The sequence below is a fragment of the Raphanus sativus genome, chromosome 4 (genome assembly GCF_000801105.2).
Source record: "Raphanus sativus cultivar WK10039 chromosome 4, ASM80110v3, whole genome shotgun sequence".
Taxonomy (NCBI): domain Eukaryota; kingdom Viridiplantae; phylum Streptophyta; class Magnoliopsida; order Brassicales; family Brassicaceae; genus Raphanus; species Raphanus sativus.
This window is the reverse complement of record NC_079514.1, coordinates 5,791,804-5,807,087: the sequence shown is the minus strand read 5'-3', so window position 1 is coordinate 5,807,087 and position 15,284 is coordinate 5,791,804. Positions and strand designations below refer to the sequence as shown.

Here is a 15,284-nt window from a genome sequence, read left to right as displayed (position 1 = left end):
TCAGAACGGTAAAGACATTGCCTGGAAGGATTCTTTTCATGACTATTGAACTCAAAACGAATCAGACAGAAAAAAATATTTTATTTATTAAAACTCAATTGATTTCAATAACTGACTCTGACATTTTCTTTATATAAAATACTAATTTAATATAAAAGCTTATTTAACTTTTAATGAATGTATTTTCTATTTATCAAATTCTTTTGTTGTATGTAAATCTGTAAACAATAGCTATACTTTATATTTTTCATAAATTATTATAGTGCTTTAGTCACTTATTTAATTTAGTAAATATTTTTTTTAAATAATAAATTGCTAAAAATAGGATTTATTGTTTTATATTGTTTAGACACAAAATTAATTATTTTATTGTTTAAAAACATAAATAATATAATATTGTTTCCCTAATTATTTAAAGTAGTTTTAAATATTTACTAAGCATTAATAATATTTTATATAATAAATATAACACATGACTAAATGTCAGTTAAATTCAACTTTCCTGTTTTTATAAGATACATTTGCCATAAATGGAAATTGGAAAACGCTTGGACCCCAAGCTATATATATATAAAGACGGACAAGTCGGCAAAGAAACCCTATTTTCTCTCCGTTCTCTCTCTCTCTCTCTGCTTTTGGCGAAGTCGTCGTCAAGTTTTCTTAATTTCTCTGCCGCCATGGAAGAGGTAGGAGAAGGGAAGGAGTTCTCGTTCCCTCGCGAGGAAGAGAAAGTCCTCTCCTTCTGGACTCAGATCGATGCGTTCAAGACGCAGCTGAAACGAACGGAGCATCTCCCGGAGTTCATCTTCTACGACGGTCCTCCTTTCGCCACCGGTCTTCCTCACCCCGGTCACATCCTCGCCAGTACCATCAAGGACATCGTAACTCGCTACCAGACCATGACGGGCCACCACGTGACGCGTCGCTTCGGTTGGGACTGTCACGGCATCCCCATCGAGACCGTGATCGATAAGAAGCTCGGTATTGAGAGGAGAGCCCAAGTGCTTGAGATGGGGATTGATAAGTACAACGAAGAGTGTAGGAGTGTTGTGTCTACGTTTGTGGAGGAGTGGGAGAAGGTTATCACTAGGAGCGGGCGTTGGATTGATTTCAAGAACGACTATAAGACGATGGATATGAGTTTTATGGAGAGTGTTTGGTGGGTGTTCGCTCAGCTTTTTGATAAGAAGCTTATCTACAAAAGCTTCAAGGTTATGCCTTATAGTACTGGTCTTAAGACGCAGTTGTCGAATTCGGAGCTGAAGGAAAGCAAAAAGCTCGTTTCGGATCCTGATGCTATGGTGACGTTTCCAGTTATTGGCGATCAAGATAACGCTGCTTTTGTGGCATGGACCACTACTCCGTGGAATCTTCCTTGCAATCTCGCTTTGTGTGTCAATCCCAAGTTTGTTTATGTCAAGGTTCGTAACAAGCACAATGGGAGAGTCTACGTTGTTGCTGAATCTCTCCTCTCGTCTCTTCCCAGCTTTGCTGATACCAAGAAAGGCAAAGGTGGTGGTGGTGATGATTCTTATCAAGTGTTGGAGACGTTTGAAGGAGCTTCCCTGGTTGGGAAGAAGTACGAACCTTTGTTTGAGTACTTTAGTGAGTTCTCAAGCGTGGCCTTTCGAGTTGTGGCGGATGATTATGTCACTGATAAAAGTGGTACTGGCATCGTCCACTTGGCTCCCGCCTTTGGTGAAGACGATTACCGTGTTTGTCTTGAGAACAACATCGTTGAAGAGGTAACCTCTTTTGACATACACTCTCCTTATCAATATGCTTGTCTCTACTCTTCTGAACTCTCTTTTTGATGTCTCATAATTATGGTAAATGTTCTATTTCAGGGTGAGGATCTAGTCGTGGCTGTTGATGAAGATGGCTTGTTTACTGAGAGAATTACCCATTTCTTTGGCCGCTATGTCAAAGATGCAGACAAAGATATTATTGAAGCCGTGAAGGTAGAGTATAATCAATGTGCATTTTTGGACCATCCATCGGATTATTATTTTTACGCCGCTTCTTAATTATTGCTAAGTAATTTTTCATTGTTATCTCAGGCCAAAGGCAGACTTGTTAAAACTGGGAGAGTTACTCACGAATATCCATTTTGCCCTCGATCACACACTCCTATCATATATAGGGCCCTTCCCTCTTGGTATTATGCTTCTTGCTTGTTTCGTATGAAATTAAGCTAAGGTCTTGGTTGTTGCATATTGAGTTTGCATAAGAGATGATCTTAATTTTTTGACCTGTCAGGTTTATGAGGGTGGATGAGCAGTTGAAGGAACAGATGTTAGAGAATACAAAACAGACCCACTGGGTACCCAATTATGTGAAGGTCAGTGGAAGAAGGATCAATGCTCTTAATTAACATTACAAGTTTAGCAGTTTTTAGATTTTTGATGGCATTAATAAAGTTATTCTAATACCTTCTTCTTGATTGACCTGCCCAAACTCAGGATAAACGCTTTCACAATTGGCTTGAAAACGCAAGGGATTGGTGCATTAGCCGAAGTAGATTTTGGGGCACGCCTCTACCAATATGGATCAGTGATGATGGTGAGGAAGTTGTTGTCATGGATTCTGTCGACAAGCTTGAGAAGCTCTCCGGTGTCAAGGTCTCTTGTCTTTTGTTTTGTTTTGTTTGTCATATCTTTCTCCTGCAACTACTTTTTGTCAAAAAAAAAAAGCTCATTTTGTCTTTCTGGTGAAACAGGTCTTTGATCTACACCGGCACCATATTGATCAAATTACAATCCCATCTAGTCGTGGGCCTGAGTTTGGCGTGCTCCGTCGTGTAGAAGACGTAAAGATGGATCCTCTGCTCTCTTTCATTTTATCTATAATACTTGGTTATCTCACACTTATTCTTATATATATTACCTTTTTTCAGGTTTTTGATTGTTGGTTTGAGAGTGGGTCAATGCCTTATGCGTACATCCATTATCCTTTTGAAAACAAGGAGCTCTTCGAGAAGAACTTCCCTGGTCATTTTGTGGCTGAAGGGCTTGATCAGACTCGTGGATGGTATGTAAAACCTGCATATGTAAAATCATAGGCTAATGGAAGGTGTTATTATTAGTATGAAGCAAATGTGGTTTTAGAAGTGTATTGAAAAACAAAACAATATTGTTTTTTCTGCTTTGTAGACAGTTAAATAACTGCTGGTTTGGCATATATAGGTTCTATTCTCTTATGGTGCTGTCGACTGCACTGTTTGGAAAGCCAGCATTTCAAAATCTGATTTGCAATGGCATTGTGCTTGATAAGGATGGCAAAAAGATGAGTAAGAGTTTAAATAATTATCCGCCTACTTTGGAAATCATAAATGAGTATGGAGCTGTAAGTTTTTCCTGTAGTTTGCTTCTTTTTTAAAAAAAAAAAAAACTTAAATCTTCTATTAGTTATGGAAAATCTTGGCGTCATTAATTAGTAATTTTACGTTATGAACGCTGACAGGATGCTGTGCGATTGTACCTCATCAACTCTCCGATTGTACGCGCTGAGCCACTACGCTTCAAAAAGGAAGGAGCACTTGGTGTTGTGAGTAATCTTGGTTGTTAATTTTTAGTGTCTGCTTATTTGAGTAGAGATCCATTGTTTGTCTGAACTGTTTTGGTCTCTGTATGGGGGTGTCACTAGGTCAAAGATGTATTTCTTCCATGGTACAATGCATACAGATTCCTTGTTCAGAATGCAAAGAGGCTTGAGATTGAGGGTTTTGGACCGTTTGTTCCTACTGATCTAGCAACTTTACGGTCATCAAACGTTCTCGATCAGTGGATTCACTCAGCTACCCAGAGTCTTGTCTGTTTTGTCCGCCAGGAGATGGATGGTTACCGGCTTTATACTGTAAGCTATTTAAATGTCTATTCACAAGTTATCAATGTCTCAGTGGTATTTATCACATCTTTTTTTTTTTCAGGTTGTTCCTTATCTTTTGAAGTTCCTCGACAATCTCACTAACATATATGTTAGATTCAACCGCAAGAGGTTGAAAGGCCGTACAGGAGAAGATGATTGTCACATTGCTCTTTCAACTCTATACAATGTAATATATAATTGTAAATAGTTGTGGGAATACTATGCTGACATATTATTTGAACTTATTTGTGTAATTACTAATGTGTCTGGATTTTCAGGTGCTCCTCACTTCTTGCAAAGTGATGACCCCTTTTACACCTTTCTTCACTGAGACGTTATACCAGAATCTGCGGAAAGTACGTGAAGGTTCTGAGGAAAGCATCCATTACTGCAGTTTTCCGGAAGCGGACAAAACGGTAATACTGAAGTCCATAGCTCTGTATCCAAAAGGATAACATATGAATTGTCTGACTTTTTGAAACTAACCAGAGAGTGGAGAGGAGGATTGAGCAAAGTGTTGCAAGGATGATGACAGTCATTGATCTTGCTCGGAACATTCGTGAGCGTCATAAGCTACCCTTGAAAACTCCTCTAATGTGAGTGTTGAACTTTATCTCTATACTGCTTTTGCAGCATCTGTTTGGTCAGCCTATACTGAACAAAAAAGTAAAAAAAAGTAACACATGCTTAACCTTGTTGTATCAGGGAAATCACTGTAGTTCATCCGGATGCAGAATTCTTGGATGACATAACTGGAAAACTAAGAGAGGTATGTGGTGTATCTTCTTGAAGTTTATTTTGTTTATGTTTTTCTCTACTGTTATTTTTTTCAAAGAATTTTTCTTTTTCCTTTTTTTGCAGTATGTCTTGGAAGAACTTAATGTAAGATCTCTTGTGATATGCAATGATACTCTGAAGTATGCGTCTCTAAAAGCAGAACCAGATTTCAGGTTTGGTCAAGTTTTTTTTTTTTTTGCTTTTTTTTTTCACCTTTTGTGCTCAATGTAGAAAGCAAATTTGATTTATTCATATTGATTTATATATAGTGTATTGGGAAAACGGCTTGGGAAGTCAATGGGGCTTGTTGCAAAACAAGTGAAAGAAATGTCTCAGCAAGATATCTTAAGATTCGAGGAGGCCGGAAAAGTTACTATTGATGGACACACGTTGGAGCTAACAGATATCAAGGTATCTGATCTCATCCTCTGTGTTTTTCTCTTTTAATGAAGAATATGCTTGACACTTTCTTTTTTTCCATGTGTTGTTCAGATTGTCAGGCTTTTCAAACGTCCGGATGGTTTGAAAGATACGGAGATTGATGCAAATGGAGATGGTACGGGTTTTACCTTGTCTATTTTTGTTTAAATCTTTAAATCTGATTTCTCGTTAACATGTAACATTTGCTTTGGTTAATGATGCAGGTGATGTTTTGGTGCTTTTGGATCTACGACCAGATGATTCGTTGTATGAAGCAGGTGTTGCTCGTGAGGTAAAAATAGATAATAATCCCGTAATACGTCTAATAAGAAAAAAAATACATTTTCTAATAAGAATGATGTTATATATAGATTGTCAATAGGGTCCAAAAACTGAGGAAGAAGTCAGGTCTGGAACCAACAGACTTTGTGGAAGTGTACATTGAACCACTGGAAAAGGATGAATCTGCTTTGCAACAAGTTGTGAGCTCTCAGGAACAATACATTAAGGAAACAATTGGTTCATCTTTGCTTCCGTCTACGTTGATGCCATCTCATGCAGTAAGTCGTCATCATCATCGTCAACACTCCTTGCACGCCTGCGCTAATAAGTCAGAAACGTAATGAATGATCTGTGTCTGTTATTTTGTGCCAGGTGGTATTATCTGAAGAGAGTTTCCAAAACGTTTCGAAGCTGTCGTTTAAGATTAGCTTGGCTCGTCCGGCTTTGAAGTTGAACAAAGATGCCATTCTTGCATTGTAGTCGGGGACTACTTGTTGTTGAGCGCGAGCAACTGTTGAGGACCCAATCGCGCTATGTCACACCGTCTATTTGTTTTTTGAGTCTTTAGTACTTCGTTGTTCTTTGCAAACCTTATGACTTTTCACGGATCTCATTTTTACTACTTAGAGTAATGAATGTTTTTTCGACTCATATTTTTACTTTTTGCAAAAAAGAAAAAAAGATATTCTAGAAACTGTTGACATGATTTTCTTGGAGTTGGATGCAAAGGAAGCAATACAAGTGACATAAAGGAACAATACAAGCACTTCTACGGTCAGAACGGTACAAACATTGTCTGGAAGGAATCTTTTCATAAAATGTATCGACTCTTGGACTCAAAAACGAATCAGACAAAAAAAGATACAAATAGATAGATATCTCATACCATAACGTACATGTTTTGTATCATTTTTGAATACTTTGTCATATCTCCTTACATGTAATCGAACAAAACAGGAGGAAGAGAGATTTATCACCATGCACCCCCATAATAAATCTCTAACGTTCTCCGTCACATACATCATGCCAAAAAACATTCACTCATTATATTTATATTGTTACTCATGGTAGGTTCACTGTCAAGAAACCAAAGACAAGATAAAAAAAAAGAGAGTTACAAATTGACAAGAGAAGATTCTGTTTATAACATAAGAAATAGACCGGTTAATTAAGCCAATATACCGATTGTTTTATTGAGCAACCATAGAAGAAGAGCAAGTTCAACGCCGAAAATCGTATGTAACCATGATCTATCCACAAGGAATCCATACACTGTGATCCCAGCTTTGTTGTTCTCTAGATATGTCACTATAAAAGATAACAACCAACAAGTATATATAAATTATCGTATTTTTTTACATGTTTATTATCTGATTAATGCATAGAAATAATTTGTTTCTTACCTAGGGCTTGACGTTTTTGATAAGAAATGGTATTGGCGTAGCTGGGATGTATCTTGGTATTAGCAAGATCATCGTCTCCTTCTCCTTCTTCATCGTCAGATGTTGAATCAAGATGCAACGGTCTAATTTGGGACTCAACCATTGAACCTGTAGGAGTTTCGCAATCAAGATGATCGAACGAGTCTACCGTGGCGCACACGTTCCATTTAGCTGCAAGGCTGGTTACAGATTGTGCTTTGTGTGTTATCTTCGTTGCACTTCTCAAACATATGAATACTCCTGTAACCAAACACAACGAACATAACTGTAATAAAAAACAGACACAAACACACACATTGATTAGTATTAGTAAGTAGTAACTAAACAAATATAAAACATCTTGTAATGTACTCAAAGAAACTCTTACCGCAAGCTCGCCAACTTCGTAGATATTAACTGCAACACTAGCCCTCGTGGTGGTAAGCAACGCCATGAACTGAGTGCCGGTAACAAGAACCAAAGAAGAGAGAATGAATCTCCTGAACCGATGACTAACGATCCTCAAGTTACGACGGATCTTTTGATGCTCGGCGAGAGCTACGCCAACGTCAGCGATCTCAGAGGAGAAGCAGCGTGCGAAGTCGTTGAGACGAAGAGTCTGGAGATGACATGTGATCTGGTAGAGGATGCAGACGGTGATGAAGATGGCGTTACGGTAAAGCCAAGAAGAGAGCTGGAGAGTGCATGCGAGGACGTTGCTTAGAACAGGGTTGATGAAGTAAGGGATCTGGTTATAGCCAGAGATGTACCACCAGATTCTGTAGATAGCTTCGAGTGTTAGTGATGGGAGGACGAAGATCATTAGGCGTCTCGTTGATCTCTGTATCATGAAGAAACAGAGTAATAATTAATTAATGTAAATCGTACACTAAACAACATCCGACCTTAGCTCAGTTGGTAGAGCGGAAGACTGTAGTCTGTGATAGCAAATCTTTAGGTCGCTGGTTCGATTCCGGCAGGTCGGATTTGTTTTTTATTTTGCCAAAATTAACTTTTTATTAATTAATGTACAAAAAACGGAAAATCAGAAAATTTGACGCTTCAGCTAAAGGCTAACAACAGAAAACTGTCGGCAGAAATAAAGAAAGTAAAAATTTGTTTCCTCTTCAGTTGTTTTTTCTTTTAAAAACTAAAGTTGTAATTTGATCCAAAAAAAAAAACTAAAGTTGTAATTATTAACAAGATTTCATTGTACCTAGCAAATATTTTATGGAGTTCTATCGAATCTTCTAAATAGAATGATTCTATTTGCAGTATAATATATGTATGTTTACTATTACGGCGTTTACTATAATTTGGAATTTAAAAATGAGAGTGGAAACTAAAAATTAATAATATACATCATTTGGTAAAGCTTCCCGGTCTCTTGCTATATATCAATTTACGAACGACTTTGATCGATTAAAAAAACAATAAAATAAACAAAATAATGCATTAGAGAAGATTCGAACCTGAATTTCAGCTTCGTATTCGATCCTAACCTTGTCGCTAACATCCCAAAGCTTATCAAGAAACAGAAACTTTCGCATACCGAACTTCCTCGACCAATAGGAGAGACTAGCGAACGAGATGCCCGCGAAAAGCGAAAGCGACAGCTGTACCACGGCGTCGTACGGTCGTCGGTGGTGGAAATCGCAGTCGGAGCAGACGAGGACGAAGTGGGAGATCAACGGAGCGCCGATGACAAGAAGGAAGAAAACGGACCACGAGATCAGAGCTGTGCCGCGGTTGGACTGGTCGAACCAGAGCACGATGCTCATGAAGGTGAACCGTGACGCTTGAAACTCTGGCGGTTTGTTGTTGATCGCGCTTGGTCGCGACTCCACATGGAGTAGATGTTCCCGAGATCCTTGAACCGATGATCCGTTCTCCATGGAAGGGTACTTCCAGAGATGATTTTTTAGGGTCAAATCAAAGTAAGAGGGGAAAAAGGCAGAACATAAAAGTCGCGTTTTCTGGTTTTGTAAGGCATCTGTAATATGTTTAAATACTACAAGTGTATACACTATACATATATTTAAATTTAAAACACATGTATTAACACATAGGGATTGTACTTTTATTTTTATTATTTTTCAGATATTATGTGGTTTCATTATTTATGGCTGGTTGTTGTTGTTTTCTTTTTAACTTCGGTTTAATATCTAAAATAATGATTAAAAAGGGGATTAGTGGAGTGGAGTAGTGTATAATGGTCATTAAGGTGACAATAATAAAATGAGATAACAATTTATTTATTAGGTTTAGGTGTTTACTGTCTGGATTTGACTCTGTATGACTTTTCAGTTAGCTACTAGTTTCCATGAATTGGTAAAAAAGGAAATCAAATTGGCTGACAACAAAAAGAAATTGTCAAAATATAAGTTAACAGAAAGAGAGAGAGAGAGAGACGAGAGATATTATTAACTTTAAATTTAGACTTGAATATTTCTCAATTGTCTGGCTAAAAACAGTATGGATGAAGTGTTTTTGACTTATTGTTGTCTTTGAAAGGTTCAGGGACATTTCTCGAGTTCAAGCAACGATTTGAGGAGCCAAATATGAAGTGAAAGTTGTGGTGGACCAATACTTTTAACGCCGAGACATTTTCCTGGTAAGGATAGAACTAATTGAAGAGCCAAATATGAGTTATTTAATTAGCTCTGGAGTCAAGGGTCATCAAGCTTAAGATACTAGACACATTAATGTACCGTGACTGAACCTATGCAAGGTTCTTTGTTCTTGAAACAATTCCTAGAGTGTCTAACTTTGCTAAGTGCCGCCATTTGTGATTTCAGCTCCTCAATACTCTTGTAAACGACGTACAGCGTAATATTATGGAGTGGTGGATTGGTGGATTGGTCACTACTCCTTTAGGCTTGTTTTTTCCAGAAGATAATAAATATTGTGAGAGTTGATATGTGTTAAGAATAACAGCGACATAATACTGTTTGGTGGCATAATTCAAATCCAACCTCAATAAATAAATAAATAAATAAAAGCAAGTTTGTAATAATAAAAAAATCAAGCTGAACTAGCCTAAATAATCGTCCAGCTTAAAATAAATCATCCATGATATGTTCGTTGACCCAAACGTGTGCATATCTGTGTTTATAGATAATATACACAAATTTATGTTACAATTCATACGAATATAAATAGTATGTTAGTGGTTTTATGAAACTTATTATTATTATTTAAAAATAAAATAGAAACGCAAAATAGGCTACTGGTTTACTTAATCCGTCTGCTGCGGATTTATAAAATTTGTATAAAAAATATGTTCTTAAAACTATTCTATTTAAATATAAATATCATCTGTGACTGATTATATTTTTAGGAAAATAAAATTATATTTAAAACAAAATAATTATTTATCATCAAAACTAAATTTATTAATATATTAGTATTTATGCTAGTTCTCTAGATAATTATTTAATTTCAGAATAACTCTAATATTTAAATTTGTGGATATTCGTTATGATGATCCGCACTCATTCTTCATATATACAGTAGTATGAAAATCTCAAATCTGCATTCCTACTTCAAATATTTAAAATAGATCCGTTGGGTGAATGGTGGTGGCGGGTACTTGGGAACGCTATAGTTACTTTCGTTAGAATAATACCTTTGGGCAGCCCTCGGCTATTATATGCCCAGAACAAAAACATGGTCAGATCATTTGACAGTAGTCGCATCTTAGTTGGTCGGAGAATTGTCCGGTCGATGATGATGAGAAAGCATGAGAAGTAGTGGATAACTCAATATCCAACATTTACTTTTCTTTCTCATGAATTCTCCCGCTCGCTAATACGTTCTTCAAATAGTGAGTTCCTTGACGGAGACGGCAGCTACGGTGGCGACTGCAGGCGTCTCCTCGCGTCCAGAGCCTGTGATTCATTGCTGTCTTTGGAACGTTCAGGAACGTTCATCGAGTTCAAGCAACGATTTCGCAAGACGATGGAGAGAAAGTTGTGGTGGAGGAATTGTTTAAAGCCGTGGGAGGGCTTTCCTGGTAAAGTACCATTTGAGGAGCCAAATGTGAGTTCTTCAACAAGTGCTCTAGAGTCTTGGATCATCAAGCTTGAGCAAGGAGTTAATGTCTTCCTTACTGTAAGGGCTTTATGACCCTTTTTGTGTGTGTGTGTGTGTTCAAATCACTGGAAGTTATCTTGTGCGTCAAGTTAATCGCTGTCTCTTTTTTGTTCTCCAACCAGGACTCGGTGATTAAGATACTCGACACATTGTACCGTGATCGAATCTATGCAAGGTTCTTTGTTCTTGAAACCAGTGCCTTATTTTGGTAAATCCATCCGTTTCTTGTTTCAGTTCCTCCTTATTCTTGCAAGAGTATAATGTTAGTTTATGTATTGCTTTACGTCAGTGCTACACACGTACGAGACCTTTGGTTGGTGGAGGAGAGCAGATTATTTGAAAGTCCATTTTGCTGAGAGCGGGAATGAGATGCACCACTTGCTCATCATGGAAGTAAGAACTCACAATTTTTAGATTTTTTTTTCTGAACTTAGGAGTTGAAAAATTCTCCTGCACCTGATATAGCAGTAAAATACTACACTGGAAGTGACTTGTACTTATTTGGTAAGTTCTTTCATCCTTGTTTGGTTTTATCAATGTTCCTTTGAGTTCCCAAAGTCATTATTCCCTCGCAAAGTGGCTCTCTTATGTCTGCAGATGAATTCCAAACATCCAGAGCTCCCAATACTCGAAGACCAGTTATAGGTAACTTTTTAACTCTTCAAGATCTTTCAGTCAATGCATCCACTAGTCTGCATTCTATAATGGACTGTCTTCTATATGTGTATAAGATTAGTCTGGCTTTAACTTTGGTGTTGCTTTTTTAAGATTCTCTAACATTGTGTTGTGATTATGTTTGGGGGCACAGAGAACTTAATTATACGATGTGTTTGTGAACATAAGATACGATGAAGCGGAGCATTGCAAGACAATGAGAGCTAGTCAGACTCTAGGAAGTCTCTCCACACTCCATTTTAGACGACGAAGAATGTAGTGAAAATCAGGATGTGTTGTTCCTGAGGAGGCTCGTTGTGAAGGTATTGTAGACTGCATCAAGAAAAACATTACAAACTAAATCAAGTAGCAAAACATAAAAGATTAATTGTTGTGAACAGCTGTCGTTTAGGTTGGAAGAAGAATAGAGAAGAAAACGTATTGAGGCAAATACCCGTTTAGGGTTTCTTATTAATGATGTGATTATAATTTACAAACCCTTAGACCCATATTTATACAGCCTCAAAAATCCGATTTCCTTTTTCCAATAAAAATAGTAACTTTCCTAAACCGAAAAGGCATACCGTACCGCGGAGACCTACGGCCCCCGCACCCCCCAGATGTCAACCTTGATAACGAGTATCGCCCGCACTCGGTCGGACTACGTCCGATCCACGAGTGCTGGGCATTTTACTGCTACAACAGAGATTTAAGACACACAGATGCAACATTAATTGAATCCAAATATACAAAATCATTGAATGTATCATTCCCGCAAAAAGCTCTTTGGTATTAGCGTTGCCATTCTCTCTCTTCACTTTCTTGGTTTTTGATGGGGGAAAGTGTAACGAGAATACGACGTCGTATACGGGACATTTCACGTGGGAAAAGCTTTGAATCACGCGCCCTCTTTATAATTTACTTCTCTTTTTCCTTTTTCTTTTTCTGTTTTCAAATTATTTTTTCCGCCATCGGTTCATATTGAGATTTCATTGGTCCGGTATATGAAACGGTATTGAGATTTCATCGGTCCGGTTGTTATTAATTTGAAATCATCCGCCTTCATTTCAGATTTTAGCGTTTGTTTAGTTTTGGTCTTTGTCCGATTAATGATCTCTTTTAATTGCGTTTGAAACTTTGAAATCTGATTGAGGATATCTTTTATAAATAATCAATTGTAATTATTCTTGGATTTTGTTTTTATTCGAGACTCTTCAAAGTTTTTTTTGTTTAAAAAAAAAAAAAACAAGACGTACAGTTACAGAAACAGCATTAACTTTTTCGTAAAACAATATTCCTTTCACCTCCAGTAGGATTTTTTTGTTTGTTTCTACCCGAAATTCAGAAGAACTAACATTATATTCTTTTTTGTCAATACGTTATAGTTTTATTTAAAAAAAAAACCGAAATAATACCATTATAGTTGCACCATAGCGTACGGCTTTGTCTGGTGATCAATTCGCTAATTAATCTTTTTTGACAAAAGAAATCTTAGTATAAAATACTATAGAAAATATTTTTAAAATTGATAATCACATAGATTTGTTTCTGTAAACAAAAGCTCAACTTTATGCAAGTTTAAATTCTATATAATATTTGACTCCTCTATTTGAGATTTTTATTTTATTTGAGTGTGAATTCTCTAATTATTAAATATGTTTAAATACTATTAATGTGGGAAGTAATATATTCGGAAGCAACTTTGACCCAAAAAGATATATAATTCATTTTAAAGAAAAAATGAAAAGCAAAAGAAGCTAAGAAAAGCCTTTTATAATCCCCCGCGAGACCCAAAGATCTCAACAATCTCTCTCCCCTCATCCACACAGTGTATGATTCCGTTTCACTATCAGAGAGAGCTTCTTTAGAGTTTGTTACAACTGAGTCGAGATAAATGAGCGAACTCGAACCGGGAACGAGTCAGATGACGACGACGACGGAGACGCACCGCACGACGACGACGTTTCTTGACTTGCTCCGGCGCCAGATGAGCGGTGTGGATCGCACAAGGAGGAAGCGGACTCTCAAAGAACGGCTGAGATTCAAATGCATCGGATGCTGTGGGCCCATCAGGAGTCTCCATCGTCAGCCCAACAACACTGCAACTACTCTCCACAGCCCAACAACAACCTCTAGGAGCGAAGACGAACTCGAAGAAGAGCAAACCGAAGCCCGATTCGCTCCCGGGTCGGGTTCGGGTATGAACCTCGCGACGGCGTTAGAGGCGGAGAGATATCATCCGGCGGAGGCTGACATGACGCCGACGAGAGTGTCGTTGATGAGGTTGCTGGACGAGACGGCGGAGAGAGCGGTTGATGACGGAAGGGAGACGGAGATATCGACGGCGTTAGCTGCGGGGAGTGATACGGTGTGCTGCGTGTGTATGGGAAGAAAGAGAGGCGCTGCGTTTATCCCATGTGGACACACTTTTTGCAGAGTTTGCTCCAGAGAGCTGTGGCTGAACCGGGGCTCGTGTCCTCTTTGTAACCGTCCGATCAGTGAGATTCTTGACATATTTTGAAACGACCGACGGCTTAAAGTTACTCGATGAATGTGACTATACATTTGAGTGTGATGGGCGTCGAGACAAAGTTTTATTACGGTTTGTACTTTGTTCGTTTCTTTTGTTCATGAGAAAGCTGATGTAAATGCGAGAGAAATACAAGAGATTTCACAAGGCCCATTAAATCAAAATCAAAAGCCCAATAATATGTCATAGTGTTCTGCTTATGTTAGAAACTTGGCCTTAAACATCTAAAGCCCAAAAAACATCTGAGGCGAATGATTTGCTTTTGCCACTTGTCCTACCAAAAGCTTGCCCTATAGCACACTGCCTTGCAACGTAAAGGAAAATTGTCACAACATGTTGTAAGGCCTGTTCTTTTTACGATCGCTGACGCAGCGGTGAATGACCAAATTATAACTGACTTTTTGCCCAAATATGTGGAGAATACCGCTGGCGTCCTACTTTCCTTCATTAATATCAGACGCAGCTCTCTTTTAACTGTCGCTTGTTTACACAGCGTCACGGAAAACACCGGCGACCCTTGTAAAAGGTGATCGCAGCGGCAACTCGTTTGTTCTCCACCATATATCTTTTCGATTTTGATGAGTAAATTTTGAGACGCTGATGCTGCGTCAGCGATCATAAAAAGAACAGGCCTGTAGTCCATACCATTGAGTTCAGTAACACGGATGAGAACCATGTTGGTATCTACATCAATAGATAAATATCAGAGAAATCAGCTGTATCAGATTTATCACAAAGAAGATGGTACTATGGTAAAGATATCTCTCTTATGAATTGAAAACCGATACTAGTTTGGGTTGAATATGATTCCTTAAGTAACAACTGAAATTCACAATTTATCCTCTTAATGACGCTAAGACAAATATTTCATTGCTTTCTGTAACCAAATTAAGATTTATCGCAATATCTCCTGGAGTGGATGTATGTTGGCTTCACTTCATCAACGGGATCTGTTCTTTCATCTCACAATATTCTTGGTTGGACCTTCAAGCTCAATGGGAATGCATCAGACATATTGTCTTCCAGGACTTCTTAGTGATTATATATCAAGACATACATAATGTTCTTGAGAAGGAAGAAGTTCTTGATGATTGGAAGACTCAGTTTGGCTCATATAGTCTCGCTTACAAGGATCTCTACATTGCCACAAAGGGTTTCAAGAACAGTGAGCTTCTTGGTAAAGGAGGTTTAGAAAATCTTACAAAGGTGCATTAATGTTATCTAACCTATACATCGTG

General features: G+C 37.9%; 3 protein-coding genes, 1 non-coding gene and 1 pseudogene across 4 annotated transcripts; 4 read left to right on the top strand and 1 right to left on the bottom strand.

The window, feature by feature from the left end:
* Nucleotides 1–595: 595 nt before the first annotated feature.
* On the top strand, nt 596–5,999 carry LOC108854104 (isoleucine--tRNA ligase, cytoplasmic-like). The gene is made up of 20 exons (XM_018627611.2): nt 596–1,745; nt 1,848–1,961; nt 2,061–2,158; nt 2,260–2,341; nt 2,463–2,621; nt 2,720–2,809; nt 2,897–3,030; nt 3,186–3,345; nt 3,463–3,546; nt 3,646–3,855; nt 3,929–4,054; nt 4,146–4,283; nt 4,357–4,463; nt 4,573–4,636; nt 4,729–4,817; nt 4,914–5,055; nt 5,137–5,200; nt 5,289–5,356; nt 5,436–5,624; nt 5,719–5,999. Exons 1-20 carry the CDS (start codon nt 678–680, stop codon nt 5,824–5,826), a joined length of 3,294 nt encoding a protein of 1,097 aa, XP_018483113.2. The 5' UTR covers nt 596–677; the 3' UTR covers nt 5,827–5,999.
* Nucleotides 6,000–6,193: 194 nt separating this feature from the next.
* LOC108854105 (uncharacterized) lies at nt 6,194–8,766 on the bottom strand. The gene is made up of 5 exons (XM_018627612.2): nt 8,240–8,766; nt 7,156–7,608; nt 6,750–7,053; nt 6,529–6,654; nt 6,194–6,422 (listed from the first exon to the last, which is right to left on the bottom strand). Exons 1-5 carry the CDS (start codon nt 8,660–8,662, stop codon nt 6,409–6,411), a joined length of 1,320 nt encoding a protein of 439 aa, XP_018483114.1. The 5' UTR covers nt 8,663–8,766; the 3' UTR covers nt 6,194–6,408.
* Nucleotides 7,668–7,753, top strand: TRNAY-GUA (transfer RNA tyrosine (anticodon GUA)). Its single transcript is given in 2 exon segments — nt 7,668–7,704; nt 7,718–7,753. It is a non-coding gene; the product is annotated as a tRNA-Tyr (tRNA).
* A 1,900-nt stretch (nt 8,767–10,666) lies between the features above and the next one.
* Nucleotides 10,667–11,877, top strand: LOC130511075 (ubiquinol oxidase 4, chloroplastic/chromoplastic-like; annotated as a pseudogene).
* A 1,326-nt stretch (nt 11,878–13,203) lies between these two features.
* LOC108851985 (uncharacterized) lies at nt 13,204–14,254 on the top strand. Its single transcript, XM_018625469.2, has one exon. It carries the CDS (start codon nt 13,411–13,413, stop codon nt 14,035–14,037), a length of 627 nt encoding a protein of 208 aa, XP_018480971.2. The 5' UTR covers nt 13,204–13,410; the 3' UTR covers nt 14,038–14,254.
* The last annotated feature ends 1,030 nt before the right edge of the window (nt 14,255–15,284 follow it).

Bases quoted from the DNA above. Each gene is read 5' to 3' on its own strand.
- LOC108854104 (XM_018627611.2), top strand. From the start codon at position 678: ATGGAAGAGGTAGGAGAAGGGAAGGAGTTCTCGTTCCCTCGCGAGGAA. The intron at 3,346-3,462 runs GTAAGTTTTTCC...GAACGCTGACAG, and splicing joins TCATAAATGAGTATGGAGCT to GATGCTGTGCGATTGTACCT. The intron at 4,055-4,145 runs GTAATATATAAT...CTGGATTTTCAG, and splicing joins CTCTTTCAACTCTATACAAT to GTGCTCCTCACTTCTTGCAA.
- LOC108854105 (XM_018627612.2), bottom strand. From the start codon at position 8,662: ATGGAGAACGGATCATCGGTTCAAGGATCTCGGGAACATCTACTCCAT. The intron at 7,609-8,239 runs GTTCGAATCTTC...TTCATGATACAG, and splicing joins AATACGAAGCTGAAATTCAG to AGATCAACGAGACGCCTAAT. The intron at 6,655-6,749 runs GTAAGAAACAAA...TATCTTTTATAG, and splicing joins TCAAAAACGTCAAGCCCTAG to TGACATATCTAGAGAACAAC.
- LOC108851985 (XM_018625469.2), top strand. From the start codon at position 13,411: ATGAGCGAACTCGAACCGGGAACGAGTCAGATGACGACGACGACGGAG.